This window comes from Falco naumanni, chromosome 3, assembly GCF_017639655.2.
Source record: "Falco naumanni isolate bFalNau1 chromosome 3, bFalNau1.pat, whole genome shotgun sequence".
In the NCBI taxonomy this organism is placed as follows: domain Eukaryota; kingdom Metazoa; phylum Chordata; class Aves; order Falconiformes; family Falconidae; genus Falco; species Falco naumanni.
The window spans coordinates 16598220-16621685 of NC_054056.1; the positions used below are offsets into that span (position 1 = coordinate 16598220).

The following is a 23466-nucleotide window of genomic DNA, read 5'->3' on the forward strand; positions in this document are numbered from 1 at the left end:
CCGCTGCCATCCGCGCTGGCGGGGGGGGGCGGGGGGGGACCCCGAGCGGGCGGTGGGCTCGGCGGCGGGGGCCGCTCCTCCCCCGAGGCGGTGTCAGCGCCGCCGTCGGTGGGGCCCGTGCCCCGGGCTCGCCACGCTCCGCGGGGCGGCGATGGACGCGGCCGGGGAGTGCGGGGCAGCGGGACCGGGGGAGCGGCGGGCGGCCGCGGGGACCAGCTCCGGTGGGGAATCGCCCGCGGGGCCGGGCGGCGGCTCGGCGGGGAGCTGGGCGAGGCGGTGCGGAGCTCGCAGGTAACTGGCGGCGCGTCCAGCCGCGGCCCCGGTCGCTGCGCGGAGCCTGGGGCAGGCGGGGGCTGCGCTCGGGGGCGGCTCGGTGCTGCGGGACTGCCCCGGCCCAACGGCCCGGCTCCGGCCTCCTGCCCCCGGCCCGGCTCTTCCCGGCCCTGCCGCGCCCGCGCTGCCGGCCTCGGCTGAAGGCTGGCTCTAGCAGTAGCAAAGCAGAAATGACTTCGTAGTTTTCCTGAAAGTTCAGAAATTGTGAGGTGCTGTTATTATTAAGAAAATCCCAGCCGTTCAGGAGCTACAATTTATGCAGCGTTGAACTGGCATGTAAAGTTAACAGGCTGCACTTGAACTTTCTTAGTGATTTATTTAGTAAGTGTGCTGCTAATAAAAATGCCAAATCGCCAAAAGTTATTTAAAATCATGGTGTTTGTATCCGATCTGTAGGATTAGAATCAATCTGCATTTTGAGGATTTTGACTGCTTGTTTTTCAGTCAGTGAAATAAGCAAAAGTAAGAAGAGGGAGATTTTGCAGCTGACAGTAACCTTGCAGCTGCTGAGGCTGAGGTTTCTGTTGAGAAGACTCTGGAGTCACATGAGGAATGAGATCTTGGCATCAGGTGTATTTTGAGGACCTCACATTTCCCTCAATGCAGACCTCAAGGCTAGAAACACACAGAAACAATCAGCATCTGTTCATGATTTTAATACTGGTGAGACATAGAAAATCCAGAGTAAATGTCGGCTCGCTTTTAGTTGCTCAGCACCTTAGCGAGCAGATTGGTTGTGATGTGACTTTGCCATCCAGTGACATGTCGGAGTTGGAAAGGGGGAAAGTACAGGACATAAGGTTAAGTAGGAAATAAGTGAGAAAGATACATCAGGAAATGTAGTGAATGAGCATTAGGACATTTCTGGATGTTCTGCGACTCCACAGCCGAGCCCAGAAAATGTTAATTTAGTGAATAATTGTAAGTAGTTGACAGAAAAAAAAAGCTCCTGTACCACAAGTCTCCGGTAAAGTTTAACCTGTGTTTAACAGTGAGCAGCTGAATTGGAGCCAGTCTCACAGAGATCTGATGATGATGATCCAAGAAATTAAAAGGTGTTTGCCTGAAGAGAAAAGGAGTTCTAGCAAGCCCAGTACCATCAGTGCTCTCAACTATGCCTTGCAGTGCGTCCAACAGGTCCAAGGTACGTGTAGAAAAAATCTGGAAGCATAGAAGCTATACAGCAGCTCGGTCTGGCAACAAATAACATCAAAATAAATTAAAGTATTCCAGTTAACCTGCAAACAATTGACTTTCTGAAGCACTGTAGGTTGTTTTTCTTTTTTAAATAATCCTGTTATCTTTTCTATTGAAATGCCCACCTGCTGCTTCTCTTTTCTTCAGAATCCTACAGCTAATAGGTGCCTACTCTTAACTCTCTGTGTATATTGAAAAAACAGCCTTCCTGTCACACTTAGAAAAATTATTGGATAGTCTCTGTTTTCCAACAGAACTAAGTAGCTAAAATTGTTCATTTGCCATCATGTTCTGTCCTTTCTACTTCCTCATGCTTGTTTTCTCTAACATAAATAGGTCGCTCCGATAGTATAATTGGTATTCCCTTTTCCTTTGTCACTACACAGACGTTCCTCATCTCACTTTGGACTTCACCAAAAAGATGACAAAAGTACAAGGGCTGTAAGAAATACTTCAAAAATAGTCTCCTTACTGACTTCCTTGTGTTTGTTTTGCTTTTCTTGTTTTTCTTTTTTTTTTCAATTAGCAAACAATGACTTTTTCCAGGCTCTGAATGACCGAAGAGTGTTTCAGACAGATGGGATGACATACAGCATAGAAGAGTTGGTGGCAGTTGCGTCTGAACACACTCCAAAAAACACTGTAAGGAATTCAGGGACACTCAAGGAGTTCATCCCATGCTATTTCACTCTCTATTTAGTCTCCTTACATCGTTTTGAGGAAATAGAATGTGTAAAATTGAAAAGCCTTTAAGTTTTAGCCCAACAGGCTTTTGTGGTTTTAAAGGTAGGTCAAGACTACTACTTTTCTGTGCTGACTCAGGGTACCCAACAGCAGTAAGTGAAAAAATACCAGGTTTTCTTTCCCACCCCAACCCCAGAAGCAATACGTATCTCTTTGAGAATCGTGTGTGAGAATTCATTTACAGCATAGTAATCCCTTGAGACAGACAACAGAAAGTTTTCAAAGTTGGTCAAGTCCATAGCTGTGAAGGACTTTGTTTCTATTTGTACTCCTGGACTTAACTTTTTTTCTCTTGATTTGCGGTATGTGTCGTGCTTTCTGGCTGTGCTTCAAAAAAAAGAGTGTTTCTTGCAATTCAGTACTGTTAGATGCTGTATCAGATACATTGCAAATGCTTTATACTTGGGAAGTTCTCCAAACACTTTTGTACATGGAATTGTGTGAGATTTGCAAAGAAGTGTGTGGAGGGATAACCAGTCATTCTGGACAATGGCAAGCATCGCTGTAATCTGTTTCAGTTCTGATATTGCAGTCTTCTTAGGATTTGTAAATCAGGAGTAAGCTACTGTAGCATTGGAGATTGTAGTAGCTCACATACAACTTTCATTGGATGCTAAGAACATGTTTTTGAACCTCTGTCTTGGGTTGTGGTGGGTTTTGGTTTGGTTGGTTGGTTTAGGGTGGGTTTGGTTTTTTATCCTTACAATATTGCTACTATGTGTTGGGGGAGGGTTGCCTTTAACACTGTCTGTTTTCCAGGACACATTTGTGGCTGTGTTTTCCTTGCTTTCTGGACGCATAGTGCACATTTCTGAGCAGGCAGCATCCATTCTAAACTGTAAGAAGAAAGTGTTGGACTCCTCCCGGTTTGTAGAGCTGCTTGTCCCTCGGGATGTGAGTGTGTTCTACACACACACTGATCAGTCCCACCTGCCGCTTTGGAACATGGATAGTCAAACAGGTGGGACTTGGCAACGCTCTTAAATGCTTTATGTGTCTTTGTGTCTTTGCAGAATGAGGATAGAATAGTTGTTAGTTGCAAATGCTTATGCCAGCAACATACATCGGCAACACTTGTTCCCTTTCCACTTAGAAAACTTGAGTAGCTATGCACTTAGTCCTGGCTAGCTTCCTAGAGGCTTAACTCTTGGAGTAAGTAATACTTCATTGTTTTGTGTACCATCATACTCATTCCAAATACCGCTGATTTGAAAAGAAACTAAAGGTCTCCAATTGTGAGTTTAGAGTTGTTTAATCCATGTCTTACGATTGCTTCAGTGCTTTGTCTTTATGGTCTGCTTGCTGTGAACACAGCTCACTGAACCCAAGTTTTAAGCTGACTTGCTGTTTAGTGCTGGACATGCCTAAATGGTGTCTTTTGAGTCCTGTGTTATTTGTGAGCAATTCAACTGTAGCTTGCATGCCAAGGCCATGTTGTTTGCCCATGTAGCTGTGGGGCTGTTCTGGCGTCAGAAATGGGAAGTCCAAAATTCTTGCTGCCAAAGGACATGAGACATCCGAGGCTGCTAATGTGCCAGGGTTTCCACAACTGGGAAGCCAGTCATGTGCTTACCCAGCAGAGTAGTGGCACCCCTATGGAATTGGGTTTTTATTGCTGTTACTGAATTTTCCTCTCCCCGTAACTCTTTCTGTTTTGGTACATGGCTCTCAAAACCAGGAATTTTTTGCCCTTCCTTTCCATAGTGGTGCACTGGGGAAAGGAGTTTTTTGGATGATATGTGTTTCCTCTGAATTTAGTTCCAGGTCAGCCATTTCTCCAAGAGTGAGTGGGCTGGAGAGCTGAGATAGCATTTGAGGTGGGAGAAGACTGTTGAACAGCTCATTCGGTAGCTGATAAAGAGCAGGTTGTGGGACTTTGGTCTTGCTCAGAAAGTCTGGAGACTGCAGAATTTAAAATAGTTCTGTTAGGTGTGAGCTTTTTATAGATAATAACTGATACTTTCAATGTGTTCTTCTTGTTAGCTTCTCTGTATGAGTATGCCCAGGTGAAATCCTTTTTCTGCAGGATCAGGCAAGTACATTGTTATGGTTTTATATTGGTGAAGGCTGGGCAAAGGGTACGGTATGGAGCAGAAATAGTGTTCTGTTGTTACAAGTGACCAGCACGAGCTCATGGAACTCTATTACAAAACTGACTTATTGTCTATAATATTGGCATCCAGCAGGACATTTCGAATGTCTTTCCCATAGTGATGCTTAAACTTTTATGGGCATAGAAGGAAAACTGTACATGTTTCTTTTGGATGTGCCGGTTTCCTTCAGTGCTGTTGTGCAGGAGAAGAATGATCTTGTGAAGAATTGCTGTTCCCTCTTTTACACTTTGGGGGTGGAGGCAGAGGGTGTTTTGCCTAAGTTTGCTCGAGAGCTTGTGACAGAGGTGATAACAGATACTCAGTCACCTGAGTGTGAGACCTGAATCATGAGATACTACTTGCTGTCACTATGGATACAGTTTCTGGCTAATCTCAGTGCTAAAAGAAATCTTAAAAAATTGACATTGGCCTGTAATCTTCAGTGCAGCTCTGTTACAGACCTGGGTGGTCTCTTGATTTTGGTAAGAACTGTCTGCTTCTGAGCGGACCTAATACTTGTTCCATCTTTCAGTCGATCGCCGAGTCATTCATCTGCCTTTCAAAAACCCGAGCATTAAAGTCACCTTTGTTTCTTGAACCATGTAAGGGCGCTTGGAATAATTATAGCAGGACCAACCAGTTTTAAGTTGGGGAAACTGTTGGTAGCATACATAAACATTTTGCAATCGTTTTTCTTCAGATTTTCATACCACATCTCTCCTTCCTTTGTATAACGGGTGCTTTTGGTTATGTGGGCTTCACGAGTAAAATTATTTTTTTTCACAAGCACACACTAGGCTGAAGTATGAAAGTGTTTTTTTGTGGGTTAAACTGCTGCTGTACCCAGTTTCTATTTGTATCTTTTTTCCAAAAGGGGGAGCTCTCAGTAGTAGTTTTCATGACAGTAACTTCTCCCTAGAAACATTTTACAAAACTTAGTGTGGAGTAAGAAAGTAACTTCTAGTGTAAGGGATCATGTCCAAAAATTCATCTCAATCCTTTCAGTCAGAGCCAGGTAAGATACTACAGTTACAACAGGTGAGAAAGCACTTGCAATAGGACCAGGCAGTCACTAACGCAGTTGTCGCGAAGCCGTGGTTAGGATCGTTGCTAGAATGTTGTGTGCTGCTCCTGCTCACACATGTTCTAGGAAGACAAATTCTCACGGGAGGAGGACAGTCCAAGAACAACAACTATTTGTGAACCGAGGCTGGAGGACTTTTACTTACATAGTTGAGCAAAACAAAACTTGAGAGAGACAGGTTTTATTTGGGGGGGGGGGCGTGGGTGATGTTTCCTAAAAATGGTACAGAATAAACAAGAGACAGAAAGAACTGTGTCACTTGAAGCAGAGCCCAAGACCAAATGAGTGGTTCTTGTGAATACAATTGGACTGAGAATTAGAAGGTCTTCTTTAACCGTTAGAGTACTGGCATTTCTAGAACAGCCTCTGGATGCAAGTATTGGAGGCAGAACACCTACTTGTTTGAAGGGGAGTGAGATCAGCATTGCTGAATGCGTTGGCCTTGGATCGCGTAGGATCCCTACGCGTAGGGAGTGTGCATAGGACCTTGGGAGATTCTGATTGTCTGGGTCTGTGTGCTCAGCATAACTTCTTTGTGCAGAGTTCTCAGCCCTGGCATAAAGTATCTGAGTCTTGAAACCAGAGCGTTAATCCCTTTTACTTTTCCTCAGGGGTGGTAAAGACCGAGAACAAGAAATGCGTTGTTACCCGTTCCGGATCACCCCGTACTTGGTCCACGTGTGTACTTCTGTCCACGTGGATGCAGAATCCTGTTGCTTAGCTTTGGCTGAGAAAATTCACTCTGGATATGAAGGCAAGTAGGGAGGCTCCCGTGAAAAAAACAAGCTGGTAGGAAAATGCAGTATACGAAAGTCTGCTTCCTTGGTTTAGAACAGTGCTTGGTTAGTCTCACCCGTGTAACTTCCAGTTTGTGTGTGTGTGTGTGTATGCATGTGAATCCAGAGCATCTGTGCCTTCTTTGCCAGACCCCTCTTCACTGTTTTTTCTTTTTGAGAGAAGTCTGTAGCACTTAAAAATTTGTAACGTTTCTTTGGGTTACTGGTCAGAAAGCAGTGAATAATTACAAAGTTCAGGAGGCAAAAACCTCTTTATCATGAGCAAAAGTTAACGGTTAGGTTTTCTTGGTGCTTATTTTGTTTCAGTAAATATTTCTTTTTCTATTAGCTCCTCGAATTCCTATGGATAAAAGAATCTTCACCACCACTCACACCCCTGGATGTGTTTTTCTTGATATAGATGACAGGTGAGATTTGTATCATATGACCTGTGAGATGTGTATGGAGAGGTAGCAAAAAATCCTTCGGTGATGCAGCTGGAGACCCAAGTAAAGTAGGTGAACTCTGCAGCTGGCAGTAGTTAATTAAACAACAAAGTAGTTTGGGGTTAGTCGTCTCATGGAACATCTAGAACTCCACAGATGTAATCTCCTTTGTTGACTTCAAATGTGAATTAAACAGAACTGCTGTCGGTTTTCGTTATCCAGGGCAATGTGATAACACAGGCAGTGGAAAATCCACATAATGCAAAGCTCTGAGGATCACGGAGTGTAGAGATACAGCTGTACTGAGCTGGGTCAAATAAATTTGGCCAGATTAAAGCTGTTTCCTTCAAAGCCACAAGAGTGTTTTTACAATGTGCTTTGCAGCATCCATGTCAGATTTCTGACGTTCTGCCTGTGACCTGCTTCTTCAAGATCCCTTTTTCTTTTTTTTCTTTTTCTTTACCTGTAGACAGGTACAAAACTGCCTGGAAATGTGAAAATCTGTTAGATGTCTGGGCACAGAAATGTTTGTCATTGGTATTTACATGTCTGCATGGCACTGGAGGATCATTACATGTGCTGGAAAATGTTCTGTAGCCTTAGTTCATGCCCCTGTAGATCATGCATGGGGACTTTGCTGACAAGCAGAGGGTTAAGGATATAAATACTCAAAACTATATTATAATCAGTGATAATGTTTTTGGGTTTCAGAGCAGTGCCTTTGTTGGGTTACTTACCTCAAGATTTAATTGGAACATCCATACTGATGTATTTGCATCCAGAAGATCGTCCTTTGATGATTGCTATTCACCGGAAGAGTAAGTACAGTTGTTGTAAGAGGAATTTCTACTGGTTTTAACATTCTATTGTTATCATATTGCTTAACACATGGAAGATCTGCAGTCTAGACAGAAATTAATGAATTAAAGCAACCAGTTTCAGACTGAAACAAATTCAGACCCAACATTTTAAAGGACCCCAGTTGTTAGTGCTTGCACTATTGTGTCATCATGTAAACTGAACCTTGTTTCTTGATTGTGTGTTTTTTTTTCAGTCCTGAAATTTGCTGGCCAACCCCCTTTTGAACATTTACCGATTAGATTTTGTACTCAAAATGGTGATTATGTCATACTGGATACCAGCTGGTCCAGTTTTGTGAATCCTTGGAGCAGGAAAGTAGCGTTCATCATTGGCCGACACAAAGTCCGGACGTAAGTCAGTTGTAGAATTGATTTATTAAAGTGCTTTTCATTGAATATTCTGCAAAACAAAACTGTATTAGTACTGAACTAGAGACATGTTGCTCCTGCAGTCTGTGATAACTACCTAGCATCTGTCTTGCAGCCCCTTCCTTCAGAACAGCGTTAGTCTTGTTTATTAAGTATAAAAATAAGTTGGTTACTTTGAGGCAAAAGGCAAAGCCAACTTTTTTTAGTATGTTTTTGCACATGGTTGATGTTCAAATACCGTGACAATAGACATGTCTAAAACAAAATGTCAGTTTCAGGCAAGCCAAGTAAAAGCTAAAAAGCAAAGTAAAAAGTAGATCACTTTAACAAATAATTAATTGGCATTCATTCATAATTAGCTCACCAAAAAAATATAGCCCACTAATAGACAGACATGTAATCAAGATCACCTTCTGGCTTGTTTTCTTCTGAAATGTTCACTTGATACAGAATCTAAATATTTACCAAGGAAACCTCTTTTAAAAATGCAATTAGTATTGAATGTCCAAGGTAATTGTTCAGATGTTTCTCCTCAGTTCTCAAATCAGAGATTTGGAAATACAACTGCCTTCCTCTTTCCTGGTTTCTTTTCTAGAAAATGGCTTTTGGGGATGGCCTTTTGTCTTTTCAAAGTGATCTTTTATGTGGGTTTTTATGGGGTGTGAATTCAGACTCTGGATGAAGGGGTAGATGTTTGTCAGCACTAACTTGTGCCTCTGTGCTGGTGTACCCACTTCCCTGGGGCTTCACGTGGAGCGCTGCTCTCACCGCTACCCCAGCAGAGCTGCCATGGAACAGATGACAGCCCTTTGTGTTGATTCAGCAAAGCAGTCAGAATAAAATAAAGATAATAAAAAAATTGTAATAATCTTTCCTAATTCTGTTTATAGCTACCTTTTCTTCATCAAATTAAAATTAATAGTGAAATTTTGTTGGCTCTCTCCAGAAGCCCTCTGAATGAAGATGTCTTTGCTGCAAGAAGTAAAGAAATGAGCAGCGTTGAGAAAGAGATAAGAGAATTGCAAGGACAAATTTACAAGCTGCTTCTGCAGGTAAAGAAGATGAAAGAATGTGGAAACCCTGGCTGGCCTTCTAAGGAGGGGCTAAAGAAACTTGGGTCTGTTTAGCAGACAGCTTTGGGGATGATCTTTTAAAAAGTCTGAAAGGGAAGTTCTAAATGGAGACAGGCTTGTGCAACGCCATTAAAAATGTTGCTCTGGGTAGCCCACCTGAAAAAAATATTTTGTTTGACATATTTGCCAAATCTTTGTATCTGCATCCTGAAACAGCTTTAAGCATGGTAGAGAATTTTTCCCAAGCAAGTGGTAGAGCGCAGAGCGATACTGACTTTTTGCTTAATATTCTTTGTTTACTTGAAGTCCTGTGTTGCAAATATTTTGTTTTCCAAGAGGATGATTTTTTTAATTACTTTTTTCCCCCCCCCTCATACAGCCAGTTCACAGCAATGTTTCCAGTGGTTACGGAAGCCTTGGAAGCAATGGCTCTTATGAGCACTATATCAGCATCGCATCTTCAAGTGACTCCAATGGGAATTGTGCAGATGAAATACAAGAACCAGTAGGTGTATAAATGTGTCACTGCCTGCAGAGTAGTAAAAATATAGTTTTAAAAATGAAAATTTTTACTGTGTACATACGTATTATTCATCATGAATTTTACTGATGGGAGAAGATACAGCTATGTTCAAGCTAAACATATTTAAATTGGTCAGTTACAGAATGCTGGCTTTTGTGTTTTGCACTTAATTTTGCTGACTAAAATGAGCGGATAACTACTACGGTAGTTCACGAAAGTAAATTGAAGGCTTGCTTAAGACCAGCCTGCTCAAAAAAACAGTGGACTGGGAGAAAAAAGTGGAAGAACCATGCAATCAGAAAGAGGATCGGTGCATATGGAGGGGTTCTGTTTGCTTGGGATTTTCTGTTTTCTTTTAAAAAGGGCACTAGAGGTACAGTGTAGGCTGCTGTAGAAGAGAGTGAACACAGTGCTGTCCTAAAACAAGCATTGCAATTACCCAATTTCCTTGTGAGGCTCTTGGGTAAGTCATCGGTTTATTCCCACTCTCAAGGCTTGCATCAGTATTAAAACATGCCAGTGCTGAGGCTGTTTGAGCTTTATCATAGTTATTTAATTAAATTAACCTTGATAAGTAGATTCATTAAATTTACGAATACCAATAGATATCAGGCTTAGGCTGACAGTCTACTCCCTTTCAGTCTGGAGAATACAAGAATGCAGGCCCATCTTAATGGTCTCCTGTGGCCTCTTTTTATTCATTTTATTCTGACTTCACATTTTCACGTATCTCAAGATGACATTGCAACAAGTTTGTGTGGATGTCAACCGAATAAAGAATCTGGGACAGCAGCTGTATATTGCATCAAGGAGCAAGCAACAGAATGGAAATGAACAGGCTGTGAGCTCAGAAGTGCTAGGAGGTAAGTTCATGTAATTACGATCATAAAGGTAACACAAACTCCTGTAGTTCTATAGCTGTGAGTTTAGCTAGCTGGTGTTATGCTGAAGAACTTAAGATAGCATTTTAGCATGGCTTAAATGTGGGAAATGTTTTTGTTTGCTTGGGTTTTAAAAAGAAAATCAAAACCCAAACAAACAAAAAACCCAAAAGCCACCCTGAAAAAAACCCTCAGCAGTTGCAGTGACAGTTTAACTGTGCCTGAGATCTGGAGGAATCTCTTCTAGGTTAATAGACTTTTTTTTTTAATTTTAACTTTTTCTAGTGAAAATGCAGACTTGCTTGTAGCAAGTAGAAGTCCACTATGGAAGGTTCCCTTAGTTACTTCATGTGGACTCTCAGAAACAATCCGTCAGTTTGAAAACACTGCCCCACTTCCCACTGGAGCAGTGGTTTAGTTAATGAGTGCTTAACGTTATGCTAATACACATTATTTGCAGTTAGTACCTAGCACAAATATATGGAGAAACGTGGATGCTTGCTCAGTGTCACAGAAGTCTGTATTAAAACATCTTGCCCTGTGATACTCTCTATGAAAGTTAGTAAGTCCTCGCCTTGCTGGTAAGAGGACTGCTCTGGGAATGTTGATACCACTCAGACCAGTGTATCTGTGCTATAAAAAGCTGTAAATCACTGTTAATGGACTGGATTCTCTGATGTATAAATTGAGATAAAAGTAATACTAGGTGCAGCTTTGTTTACAATTTAAATACAATAAATTTTTTTGTATGCTGTTTTTCTTGTGTTTACTAGTTGTTCTGTCTGTCTAAGGTGCTGTGTGGGGTTTCTGTCTTTTGACGCATTCTTTCCCATTCTCCATCCCCTGCCTTGAAACATGTGAATCGAGATGAAAATGCAGAACTTTGTAGTGAGAGCAGTGCTGTCATAGGCTATATATCCCTGTATAATATATATATGTATCCCAGTATAGATACGTGTGTGTGTGGCTCGGTGGGGGTGGTGTTTAGATGCCTTTGAGAGGAGTCAGAGGATTTCTTCTTCTCCAGGGAAAAGGCACACTGCTTCCTGTTTTCTTCAGACGTTGAGAAGTGATAGCACAGAAGAAACAGGCGATGCATTTTATGATGATTCAAAGAAGACTCCGCGTGTTCCTTCCTATCAGCAGATCAATTGTGTTGATAGTATCATCAGGTAATAAACTATGAGGTGGTTTTAGTAGTAGAAGTTTAAGATTAATCAGTGGAAGGTAAATACCCAAGCAATTTGCATTGGTCTAAACTGTCTGAGGTTTGAGTTGTGAGCTAAATTTGGGGTTGTTTGTAAATTTTAGTGCCTCTCTAGGCAATCCATCCCCGTGTTCAGTCAATCTGCCTTACGCAGTAATGAAGAATTTAGGGCCTAAGATTCTGTTTGCTGCTGTTGATGTTTGGGTACTGCTGGTTTCACCATTGGTGCAGTAGGTGTTTAAGAGAATTTTGACGGGCATAATATGTTGGTGTCTTCTCAATATATGCTTTGAGAACATCCATGTAAACCAGAAATTTGATACAATTTATAGTATGTCAGTATTTTTTAACCCAGTGGATAACATTGTATTTTTTTCTTTTTTTATTTTTTCTTTTTTTTTTTTTTTAGATAAAAGTTGATAGATTTTATTTAAAATACTCTTTGGAAATCAGATACGTGTTCAGAGCTTCCTCCAGTGAATTTAAAATACTAGTTAAGAACCCCTGTATCTCCAGATTGGATTGTTCAAATGTTTGTCTCTCCAAATGGAGAAAACCCACAAAGTAGGGAGAGCTTCCTGTGATACGCTTTTATTTCAGATATCTAGAGAGCTGCAGTATTCCAGCATTGAAAAGGAAATGTAAATCTTCTGCAAATACATCATCATCATCTTCAGAAGATGACAAGCAAGTCCAGCAAAGTCAGCAGGAAGTGGAGGCGTTGGAAGGTAACACACAGTCTACTGACAAGCATAATAGAACCGCAACTGATCTATTTTTTACCTGCCACTGTTGCACATTCCAGAGTTTAAGTCTACTTTTTTAAATTGCTGTCATGCTAACAGCACAGATATTGTGGTTATGTGGTAAATATCCGCTTACCTTGTCTAGATCTCACAGTGAAGCATGAGCTACAATATTAAGTCTTTGAACTTAAAATGCATTGAAAGAATTGTTTGTTGTTGCTAAATGAACCTCCCGTTGCTCGCATATTTTATGCCATTTTTAGTATGTGCTGACATTGCACTGGCATATGAATGTTACGTTTATTTGTATATAAGACTGTCTTATTTAATCGTCTGCATGGTTAATGATCGTTTCTGAACCAGTCAGACTTGATAAATTGGGAGCATAGTGCTTGGAATGAAATTCCACGTAGAAGCTTTGTCAGTTACCAATAGACACTGCTATGCTTTCAGCAGCTAATTCCCAAACTCCGATACCTGCTGATCAGGAAGAGACGCTGAAGGACCAGACAGCTGCAGGCACGGTGGGGTCTCCACTGGCAGACCTGACCCTGTCCAACAAGGCTCCCAGTGTGGTGTCTGTCACCAGCCAGTGCAGTTACAGCAGCACTATAGTGCATGTCCCACACCCTGAATCAGGTACTGTACGCGCTTGCAAAAGACTCGCTGATTTTTAAGTTAACACAGTGTTTCCAGACTGAAGTACACCGTGAGAAAGTTTTGTGCATTTGAGATTTGTTCTCATGAATGTGAACTCTGAAATATAATTAAGGTTCTTCTAGGGACACTGTGGAGAAAACTCGAGCCTGGAAATGTTTACAGTATTGTAATAAAACCTAGTTTTGACAGAGTCCCTCTCAGACACAACAATATACTTTTGGCCATTGAGGATTAAAATGAAAATGGCTAACGGGCCAGTGTTACTTAATTTTAATGCAGAAAGAAGTGTAAAAATTAGTATTTAACTGGTATTGTACTAAGAAAATATGAAGAAAGAAGTGCGTCTGTAACTTTGTGAATTTGAAGTTTTCCAGATCACGCAAAGAAATCTGGTCAGTTGATGTTAGTGTAACTGTGTTTGAATGTAAAGGTGTTTTCTGTCCCCACCTCTGCAGCCTGTAGCTCAGACGAGATTGCTCTGGCCTTCTGGTGTCAACACCCAGAGGGTTACACAGGAAACAAAGAGTGATTTCTTTTCTTCCCTCTTCAAAGAAGTGACCACAGTGGAGGATACTACTGTTGGAAGTGAACACATTGAGCTGCCTCCTGTGAACGCTCAGAGTCTCACTGTGGTGCCTGAGGACTTAAAGCCAGTTGGGTTGACAAAAGAGACGCTGTCAGCCCACACCCAAAAGGAGGAGCAGAACTACGTGGACAAGTTCCGACAGAGGATCTTGCTGTCTCCGTTTAGGACTTACCTTCAACAGGGGAGCAAAAGTAACAACAGACGTTCCTGTGGCCGAGGTAGGCACTAGCTCTGAGAAATAAAGACTTTGCAGATGACTTACAAAGAGCACCCTAGCAGTGGAGTCTGGTTCTCCTTCGTATGATTTAGCGAGCGTCTTACTAGGGCTGCAAACAGAATACTTCCTTTGAACTGACAAGGCTTGACAACAGCATTGTCCACAGAGATCTGCTCCACATTGGATGCTACTATCTTAGACTTCTTACAAAGCAGATAATTATTTCAATAAATCCTGCAAATCCCGAGTAGCTTATTGCCTCCCCTTGAAGGAATGGAAAAGATCTGATTGGGATAGGCCAAAATGATTGATACAAAAATTGATGACATGAAGGAGAACATTGTAGATATGTCAGCAAATCCATCACTGTAGTGTATGGAAGAATTACCCAGAGAAAATTCAGCTGTCCGAATAAGGCACACTCAGATACCTGGATGGTTGTGGTTTTTTTTCTTTCCCGCTCCCCCCCCACTCCCCACCCCCCAGTCAGTCATTTCAGTGAACGTGTCTTCTTCTCTTTCTCCTTAGGAGATTCCCCTTCAAAGCAGATGAGCCCAGCCAGCTGTAAAAAAGGCAAACACGGAAAATTCAAGCGCCAGAAACCTCATAGACAGCCCTCAGATTGCCACTTTTCTAATAAAAATAGAAATAGTCTTCCATGTGGGAAGAGAACAGTTCAGAAACAGTCATTCTCTCCCTCAGAAGTGTCCTATCTGAGCTCCTCCAGTATGAATGTCATTCCTCCTACGGGATTTCAAGTCTATTCAGATCCCCTATGTGGTTTTCCAGCCTCTCCCATAGAAGAGGACCTTGGCCTCCGCTCGTTAAAACCTGAGTCCACATCGTCACCGCAACTATACTGTGAAGCACCAGCACTTTGTCCCCCAAACGTAGGCATGTTTACGGCTGTATTTTTTCAGAGTTTCCCCACGTGTGCTCAGATGCCTCAGTATGTCTTTCTTCCTAGCCCTCAGTACGTTTATCCCCCAGCTTCATACCCGTGCACCGTGCTGTGTCCAGCCCCACCACCTCTGGCACCAACAGTCCCGCGCTCTGTGGATCAGCCCTTTCCAACCTCTTCTGCCACGTCCATGGAGGACCAGCAAGAGGGCCAGCACAACCCGGCCCTACTGCTGAGTAGCTCACGGAGCAGCTCCCCGCTTCAGCTGAATTTGCTTCAAGAAGAGCTGCCAAAACCTATGGAGCTTTCCATCAGTACCGATGGTAAAGCACACGCAGAAGCTAAATGTGTAAGTAACGCAAATTTTTAACGTAGAGGAGAAACTCCGACTTTCATGGTGTTCAGTCACCAAAACCAGTTACGTGATCTGTGTTTCAGGGTCACCAGATTTTGTTAGCTGCTTTTTCCAGTGCTGTGTAGACTGCAGGACAGAAATAGCACAGGAGGCAGAGAAAGCTGGTTATACTTGTGCCTGTGGGAACTTGTAACAGTACAGGGTTGGCACCTGGCAAATGACAGTAATGTGGGATGTTCTGGTCCAGGCTGCCACAAGCCACTTTTGCTCAGTGTTTTAGCAGCAGCCTTTTCGATTAAATTGTCAGCTGGAATATTGGGTTTGGGGCTTTTATGCATGTGGAAATCGGTTAGCACTGCGCAATTCGCACCCTTGTTCAGTCAGTCCCACAGTCTCTGTGGAGAACCAAAACAAAGGGAAGGTCCGCTTCTAATTACTCCCTCTGTCTCCCAGGGATGCAGCTAATGAACGAAGAACAGGGATCCGTGTGGGTCGGTTTCCATACACGGGCATAGAAAAGGCCTCTCCAACTTCCGCGGTAAACGCAGAGGCAGGAATCTGAGCTCTGCAGGCAAGGAAAAAAATGTTGGCTCCTGAATCCAGATTGGGCTGGAAAGGCTGGATCAGCTGAAACTGCAGGGTAGGGTCCTGAAAGGGGAGTTGGTGTACCCGCAGCCGCTGAAGCGGTCAGCTTCGCGTAGCAAACCAGGGGAAGACTCTCTCATTTTCCCTGTAGCGCACCTTGCTTGATGTGTGTGGCTGCTTCATGCCCTCTTAACTGGACGTGAAGGTAACTGACTCCTGCTCTCTTGTCAGCCAAAAATATTAACTTAATACAGCGGTACAATGTCTTGACCCAGTGGGGAAGGATCTGCAGCAGTAACCTAGAGTCCAGATGTTTGTTGATTCCTCCCATTAATTCTGAGTTCTAGGCCACCATTCATTTTCAGAGCTAGAAACTCCAAACCTATTGCTTTGATACAAGAACTTAGTCAACATGTGACAAATGCAATAAATGCATGAACTTCCTGTTTCAAACTTAAATATAACTTCGTGGATGCATGTGTTTTGATTTTTTGTCTCCAGGACAATGATCCAGAAGGTAGTGGTAACAGCGCTAGCCATTGCACCTCTAGTGAATTTACTGAGCGCTCGCTGTATGAGGACTCCCACTCAGGTGCAGGTTCAGCAGCATCAGGCAGTGGATTAGCTTTATCTGGTTCTGTAGGCTCTAGCTCCAACGAGACTTCTGGTTGTGGCACAGGTAGGGGAGTTGAACATTTGGATGTTGGGTGCTTTGGTGCTGGGTTACTTGCTAACGTGTTGGTAATTCTTAACAAAATACCATAATGGGAATAGGAAATCCCAATAAGAGGACCTGTAGACCTTGCCTTTCACCAGTGTACAGTGTTTGAAGCCAAGTTTGTTTTGGTCACTGTAGCTGGAAGTGGGAATCTAAGAAGCTATTCCTTTAACCTGTCAGTCACTCATCTGTTTTGCTCATTATTACTTTACTCTGCGTTAGATACTGGCTTACATCTCATTTGGATAAAGCTAGATCTGCCTAGGCCAGGGCCTCTTGAAATGCAAGTAGAGAAGTTGAGCCAATTAACTTTGAGAAGAGTGAATAGAGCTTTGGAGATCTTGAGTAACTTAATAGAATACACTTTATGTCTGAATTCTCAATAGGTAGTAATTGCTTGCTAGAGAAATCACCTGGGAGTACCTGTGTTCGTATCACAGAACTAGCTGACAAGACTACACTGATGGTCTTTTACTTTTTGTACTGAATTACTAGGGTTTTTCAGGCATCTGCATTCATTTTTTTTCGTGGTAATTCTCAGCAGGGAGTGGGAAAAGCAGCAAGTATTTTGCCAGTAACGATTCTTCTGAAGCTTCCAAAGAGAAGAATTGGGAAGCAGAAGAAAAAGCGACAGCTCATAAATCCAAACATGAGTCAGCCTGCGTGATGATGGATCACACATCTGAACAAGTTCTAATGACTTACCAAATGCCAAACAGGTTGGAAAACATCAACCATTTCTGACATGTAGTTTGGAATTGTGCATAGAACTGTAGAACTAAAATGAGAGTGGGAACAGTGTACATACCAATGGAACTCCAAGAAGGTGTATTAATTTACTGTTTGTGCATTTGAAGCCCTGGTTATTTCCTTTTGTCTTGGTTTTTCCCTATTTCCCTCATCAGTTAAAATACAGTAACATGTAAACTTTTTGCTGAAGTGTTAAGGGGATTGATTATTGTCCTGTAATGTGAATGCATAAAGGGGTAAAAATACTTGTGTTATTTGCGAGTTGCTTGCAATTAGCTTATGCATAATTCATAATGAGATTCCACATTAAGAAAAAAACCCTAAAAAAGCCCCAAAGCTCACAAAACAAAAAACCCCACACCAAACACCCAAAAAAACCCCAACAAAGACAAGAAAAAACCCCTGACAGACCAGTGTCAAAAGAAGCCTTACAAAGCAAAAAAGGGATAACAAAATGTAGTTCCTTTCCAATGGCTGATGCTGTCTGTAGACTCAGCCGTAGAGTCTGGCAAAGAGGCTCTTACAACACAATCATAATCAGTGCCTGCCTTGCTTCATTTAGTCCAGCTGTATTCACAGGTGTCTGTTACCTGCAGAATCAAAGAGGAAGTTTTAAAGGAGGATCTGGAGAAGCTGACAGTCATGCAGAAGCAGCAGCCGTGGTTTACAGATGGGCAAAAGAAGGAGCTCGCCGAGGTGCATACGTGGATCCGGACCCAGACTGTCCCTCTGCAAATCAGCACCCAAGTAAGGAGCTGTGAAAGGGATCGACCCTTTATTCATGCCTTGGCTAGTCAGAGGCAGTGCCAGGTCTGGCTGATGCCAGGTCTCGTAGTGCTGGGGCCGCTGATCGTTATTACTTGTAAATATAAGAAGGAAATGAGCTCAAGTATGTTAGCTAGATGAGGAATGCCAGAAAGCGGGTCCTTCCATTGGATTTTTTGCAAGATATGCAAACTACGTGTAGGAACCACCTGTAGCAAAGTTTTGTCGGTCACACTTTTGGCTGAATGGGAATAGTATCGTGCTCTCACATCGGAGACCGTATCTAGTGATGTTTTTTCTATTCTGCTTAGGTCTTTTGCTCTTTTTCTTACAGACTTGGTTGTTGCTATGATTGAATAGCGTGTAGCACTGGGACGTTAGTGAAGATTAGAGCAGATGTGTTCAGTAAGCTGAAAAATGCTCATAATCACAGAGGAGCTTCAGACATATAGTAAGAAACACAAAAATAGCTGCCTTTTTGTAGGCAGATTCATTCTTTAAGGATTTTGATATCTTATAACTGATTATCTGGTATAACTCTTGGGCACTCTGATAAACTCCTGATTTATATCACTACCCATTAGAGAACATGCTAATCAGTTTAAACTGCTCGCAGGTGCTATGGAGAAGAAAGGACCAAGGCAGAACTAGTCCTGCAGTTAAAGCTCTAAAGCTCCAATGATGAGTTGTGTAGAAAATGTCAAGGCAGAGCGGGCTGCATTCATGTACTCACACAGCAGAAAAATCTAATGTCTGTTACAGGACTGCATGCTCTGTGTGCTAGGCGGGGTGGGGTGTCTGAGCTGTGTTGTTTATTCTTGGAGCAGAAAAACTGAGAAATCCATGTCCTTGGCCCTAGAACAATACCAGAACATATCATGCTATCAGGATTTGACTTCTTGAAATACACTCATAAAAAGGAGAGTTTAAATTACTACATTCTTGTTCCTTTTTAAAGGGCTGTGTTACATGTGACGTCAGGGAAGCAAGTTGTGAGGCTGCAATGGCTGATGACAGTATGGAAAACAAGGGAAAATGACCTTCACTCCTGCAACACTGAAGACATTGGCACTTGTGTCAGTAAAACTGCTTGGTGTAATTCCCGTTCTCTTTTCCTCTGGCTTCGCTACATGCTGGCGGTGAATCTATCTGGCTATCTCTTCCCATGTGAAACTGAATCTTCCTCCATTACCCCTCTGCTCCTGGCATGACTTTGAAGACAGTCCTTCACTCGGGGGCTGTTTCCCTTCCTGACCTCACAGACTTGGCGCAGAATGGGTTATCTTTCTGACTTTTGATTGCTCAGTGACGAGCAAAATACAGAGGTGTTTTGGGGTTAGGTTTTGTTTGTTTGAACTCTGCAAGTGAGAGTCTGAAAAGATGCAGTGGTTAAGAACCTACAGCGATGAACCTACCAGATCAGAGCGGTTACTCTCCAAGTAAGGCAGATGTGTTGAAACCAGCATTGAAACCAAGCTGCCAGCAGGGTGCTGTTCACTTTTGTTTGTTTGGTGTTTAAAGGTCTAAACTGAAGATCCTAATACTCAGAGGCTCTAAAATCACTGTAGCTGGTTCGAGAATCCAGTAGGCTTTTTAATGAGCAGTTGAAAACTGGGCAAGTTATTCTGCATCAAAATGCCTTTCGCCAGCTTGTGCCCATCAACAAAATAAACTGCAGTGAAAAGAACCAAAGCTATTCCCTATGCTTTTCATGATGAGTGTTTTGGAACCAAGTTGTTTTATAGCTTTTGCTTTTAAAGCTGTGTCTCTCAAGAGAGGTGTTTAAAATTAGTTCAGGGTAACTGGTTTGCAAACCTACCAGAGATCAAATTATAAATAGCAATTAAGAAAAAAAACCCCAACAAACCAGAAGTAACAATTTGGGTGTTGTTTCCTTATACAAGATCAGCTTTTTAATGAAAGACCCATGGAAAACCTGCTCTATCAAGGCACTAAAGCCTAGTTCTCAGTTCAAGGAGCTACACCTGCAATCTTTTCTGTTGCTAGCGCTTTGGAAGGCAGATATGTATCTGAAATTTGTTGTTGTTGTGTTAGAGTAGTTATACGAGTTGAATCCAGACAAAGCAAATAGGAAATTTTAAGCCATTTCCCTATTTTGTTTTTGTTGCGGTGATGCCAAAAACAAAAAGAAAAAAAGAGATTGAGCTTCATTTCTCCTGCTTTCTTGAAAAGTCACATGTTGTGGAGCTGAACTTGAACATCAAACCACGTATTCATTATTTCTTACCACTATTGACTTCCTGTACAAGTCTGAACCTCTTTCTTTGTCATGGAGTCTCTGGCTGTTGAAATCCATGGATGAAAAATGAGTTTGTGCTTAGTGCAAGTTTGTTGCTCAGGAAGTGGTAACCACTTTCTCTGTCAGTTTGTAAAAGGACTTTTTTTCACATTAATACTTCTACCTTAAAGCTGAATGTCTCAAAGTGCTCTTCAAACAGGACGTGCTTCACTAAAAACTGGCAGATTTGGTCTGATTTCCCCTTTGTTTATCAGAAGCTGAATGTAATCAAATTTTCCTGGTGGTGGTGTTAATCACCTTAGCCTTCTCAACAAAGGGGTTTGGAATGTAACAAGTTGTTCACCCTTTTGTTCCATGTAACTCTCCCTTTTCTGCTGTGTAGAGAATTTTCACTTTTCCAGTTACTAGTAAGCCTCGAGTTGTTGAGCAAGTGTAAAATACTGTCATCTGCAGATCATTGGAAGGAAAACTGTATTTATCTAAAGGGTTTTGTCACTTTTTAAAACCAATTCAGTAATAATCTTTGTCATTAAAGCTTATTTCAAGGAAGGTTTATTTTTACAGAATTTTTAAGTTTTCAAGGCTGTTTTTACTCAGGTGGGTTTTTTAAAAGAACTTTTTTTTTTTTTTTTTACAGTATGCTTACCTGCTCTGTTTGTACCAATTGCTTTCTATTTATTCTTAAGCTGCATTTCTTTGTCCTTCAGGTGTTTTAGCTTGAACTTGTTTTTCATTGCGTTTGTAAGAGGTCCACACATCCTCAGTACTTTTTGTGTTTGAACTTTAAACACCTCATGAAATATGAGAGTTCCATAGGTATTTACGTATAGCAAATTATGTACTCAAGTAGGAAAACGTGGGCAGTACCGTACACCTTTCCTAGTCTTTCTCCAGCGCTTTCCAAATGCAGTATTCTGCTTTATAACCACACTACCTAAAATATTTGCTCTAAAACGTGTAATAAGATGCTTTGTGTATAGGTTCTTTTCTTAACTGGGAAGCTTCTTAACTAATTAGCTGTCAAATTAGACTCATGCACTAGAATCCATTCTAGTTAGCTATGCTTAAATTAAAATGACTGCTGTAATGTATTTTGAGACTTTGTGAAATAGATTAATTTGAATACTCCAGGTAAGGACAGCTGTCTCCTTCAACATAGTTTAAAAGTGTAAGCCAGAAGGAAAGGTTAGATAATCAGCTCTTTTGCTGTACATTGTTTCTACTGTTTATTTCCTGAATAGGAAAATGGTTTGCGATGTCTTAGCAGGCATGTATGTCATCCATTTTATAAAGCTGTAGGAGCATGGTAATACGTACCTAACAATTGAATAATGCTTTTCATCCGTAGCTCTGGAGACACATCAAAAAGATGACTGTCATGTCCCAGTTGTGTAAAAAGAGGCAGAGACACAAAGGACTTGCACAGATGCATACCCCCACTTCGTACCAGACCTGGGAGTGTCATTTGGGCACCTTCACTCACTGTGTCCTGTGCTGCCTTTGCCACAAGCAGTTGAGATTCTGACCTGTACGTAGAAACTTGTCCGTATGAATTTGTGCCCAGTAGGATCATACAGAACAGAAACCCTAGACAGTTTGTAGTGCTGTGAGCACCATACCCTCTGACCATAACTAATGATGGTGCATGTGCCTAGGAGTTGAAATTCAAACTTTGTAATCCTGGCTAAATCTTAGGTGCAAGGTTCCTTGTCTGGGGCTACCCTAGTCCTGGGTTACAGAAAAAATTATGGTATGGGAGAAAAATGTAGGAGGTGAATTAGTGCCCTGTGTAACTAAATTATTTGCCCAAAACCACAAACAGTCCTTGCTGCAAAACCAGGTTTACAAAAAAAGAAAAAAAAAGTTCCCCAAGCTACTCTTTACCCCGCTAGAACCACAACATCTTGCAATCAAATGCCTTATCAAGCCTTCCTTTTGGGAAGGACCTAGTTTCCTTAAGTTTTCAGGAACTAGTAGTTTTTACTTCAGCTTATATTATTTTTTTCAGTCTCTGTAGTTTGCTAAAGTAGTTGAAGTGAGATCCAGTTCTGATCCAAAAGGCCAGTGGAGTAAAATCCTGCAGCCAGATTTGCACCTGTGATTTTGTTTTGGTGACTTTATTTTGCCTGGCATAATTAAAATGTGGCAGACAGTTTAGAGCTGCTTGGAAGGTCGCTTTTTTGGTGATCAAAGGGAATACACACAAGTACAGTAATGATGCAGTTACTACCCCCTGTGGGGGTGTCAGCAGTTTGGAAACCCTTGGTGGATTTCGCTGGCAATTTTTGTTGCTGTATACATAAATACAGAATTATGTTTTGCTATGAACAGGAGGGACCCTAGTGTGTTTTTACAGCACAATAAGTATTTGCTGAATGAGTAGTGTATTGCTAAGTTTATCTTCCAGCTGAATCAAGTTTTAAATCACAATGGAATGAATTTTTACGTCAGTTGATAGGAATATTTTGTTGAAATAATATTCGGCTGTGGTTGAATTTACAGTTGTGATTTTAACTGTACACTTTACAGGAGCTTCTCTTTTATAAATAAAACTGAAAAATATGAGGCAAAGAACTGTTTCAAGTGTGTGCTTACTTTTGTTGTTGGTGATTTCTACCCAATAGACTTGTAAGAAAATATTTGTTATGCTTTCCTGATTGTACGTAAGTGTTGAGGTTGTGGGTACAGTGAAAACGGTCGGGTAGTGGCCATTCATCCTCTTCTGTGTGGAGTTTCGTGGTGTTTTTTTTATCTCGCTCTACCTTGCCCACTTCAAGACATGTTATTTCCTTTCTAATTGCATCTCACGAGGAAGGGCAAGTACCTTCTGAATGTATAGGATTATGTTTGGGTGTGTAAGCGGTTGGGGGTTGGCATGCAGGATTGAAATCTGTCTATGCTGATTTTGTTAGAAAAGGTAAATAATAAACGCTCTGGGAGTGCTTTAGCCCCACCGTGCTATAACTGGTGTTCTAGAGGAGGTACAAAGAAACAAGAAAATTGGTTTAATTTGCAGGCATGTCTCAGAGCGATGAAGTTCTTAACTAACTGCAGAGAAACAATTTGCTCTCACCTTTTTCTGTTTTAAGGGACTTTAGAGGGAAGCGTGGTCAACCGTGCTTAAAAAGCCTGTAGGAGAAAGGCAAAGTCACTGCAGGGAGTACAAGGTACAGAACAAAAGATGGTAGCATCTTACTAAAATTGGGAAAGAAAGAAGTAATCCTAGATAAGTATATGTAACTGAAGGTGCTTCTGGCAAGGTAAGTGGTGCAGTTCCTGGAAATACAGGTGTCTCAAAGTAACGGCTATAGTTTTGCTGATGGCTTACTAATTTTAA

General features: G+C 41.8%; 1 protein-coding gene across 10 annotated transcripts; it reads left to right on the top strand.

The window, feature by feature from the left end:
- PER3 (period circadian regulator 3) lies at positions 1-22700 on the top strand. Of its 10 annotated transcripts, none has more exons than XM_040586897.1 (21): positions 3-291; positions 1326-1477; positions 2057-2172; positions 3034-3235; positions 4258-4306; positions 6063-6205; positions 6577-6655; positions 7385-7491; positions 7728-7884; positions 8849-8954; positions 9355-9480; positions 10235-10361; positions 11407-11551; positions 12187-12314; positions 12786-12971; positions 13548-13796; positions 14324-15045; positions 16138-16315; positions 16896-17073; positions 17701-17851; positions 18828-22700. In XM_040586897.1, the coding sequence occupies exons 1-21, from the start codon at positions 152-154 to the stop codon at positions 18906-18908; spliced, it is 3522 nt and encodes a 1173-aa protein (XP_040442831.1). In that variant the 5' UTR covers positions 3-151; the 3' UTR covers positions 18909-22700. The 10 variants fall into 10 exon arrangements, 5 of the variants coding, with proteins under 5 accessions (XP_040442832.1, XP_040442833.1, XP_040442831.1 ...); XM_040586894.1 differs by having other exon boundaries at positions 4-291; positions 13545-13796; XM_040586896.1 differs by having other exon boundaries at positions 4-291; positions 13545-13796; positions 16899-17073.
- The last annotated feature ends 766 nt before the right edge of the window (positions 22701-23466 follow it).

Bases quoted from the DNA above. Each gene is read 5' to 3' on its own strand.
- PER3 (XM_040586894.1), top strand. From the start codon at position 152: ATGGACGCGGCCGGGGAGTGCGGGGCAGCGGGACCGGGGGAGCGGCGG. The intron at 8,955-9,354 runs GTAAAGAAGATG...CCCCTCATACAG, and splicing joins TTTACAAGCTGCTTCTGCAG to CCAGTTCACAGCAATGTTTC. The intron at 17,852-18,827 runs GTAAGGAGCTGT...TCCTTTTTAAAG, and splicing joins CTCTGCAAATCAGCACCCAA to GGCTGTGTTACATGTGACGT.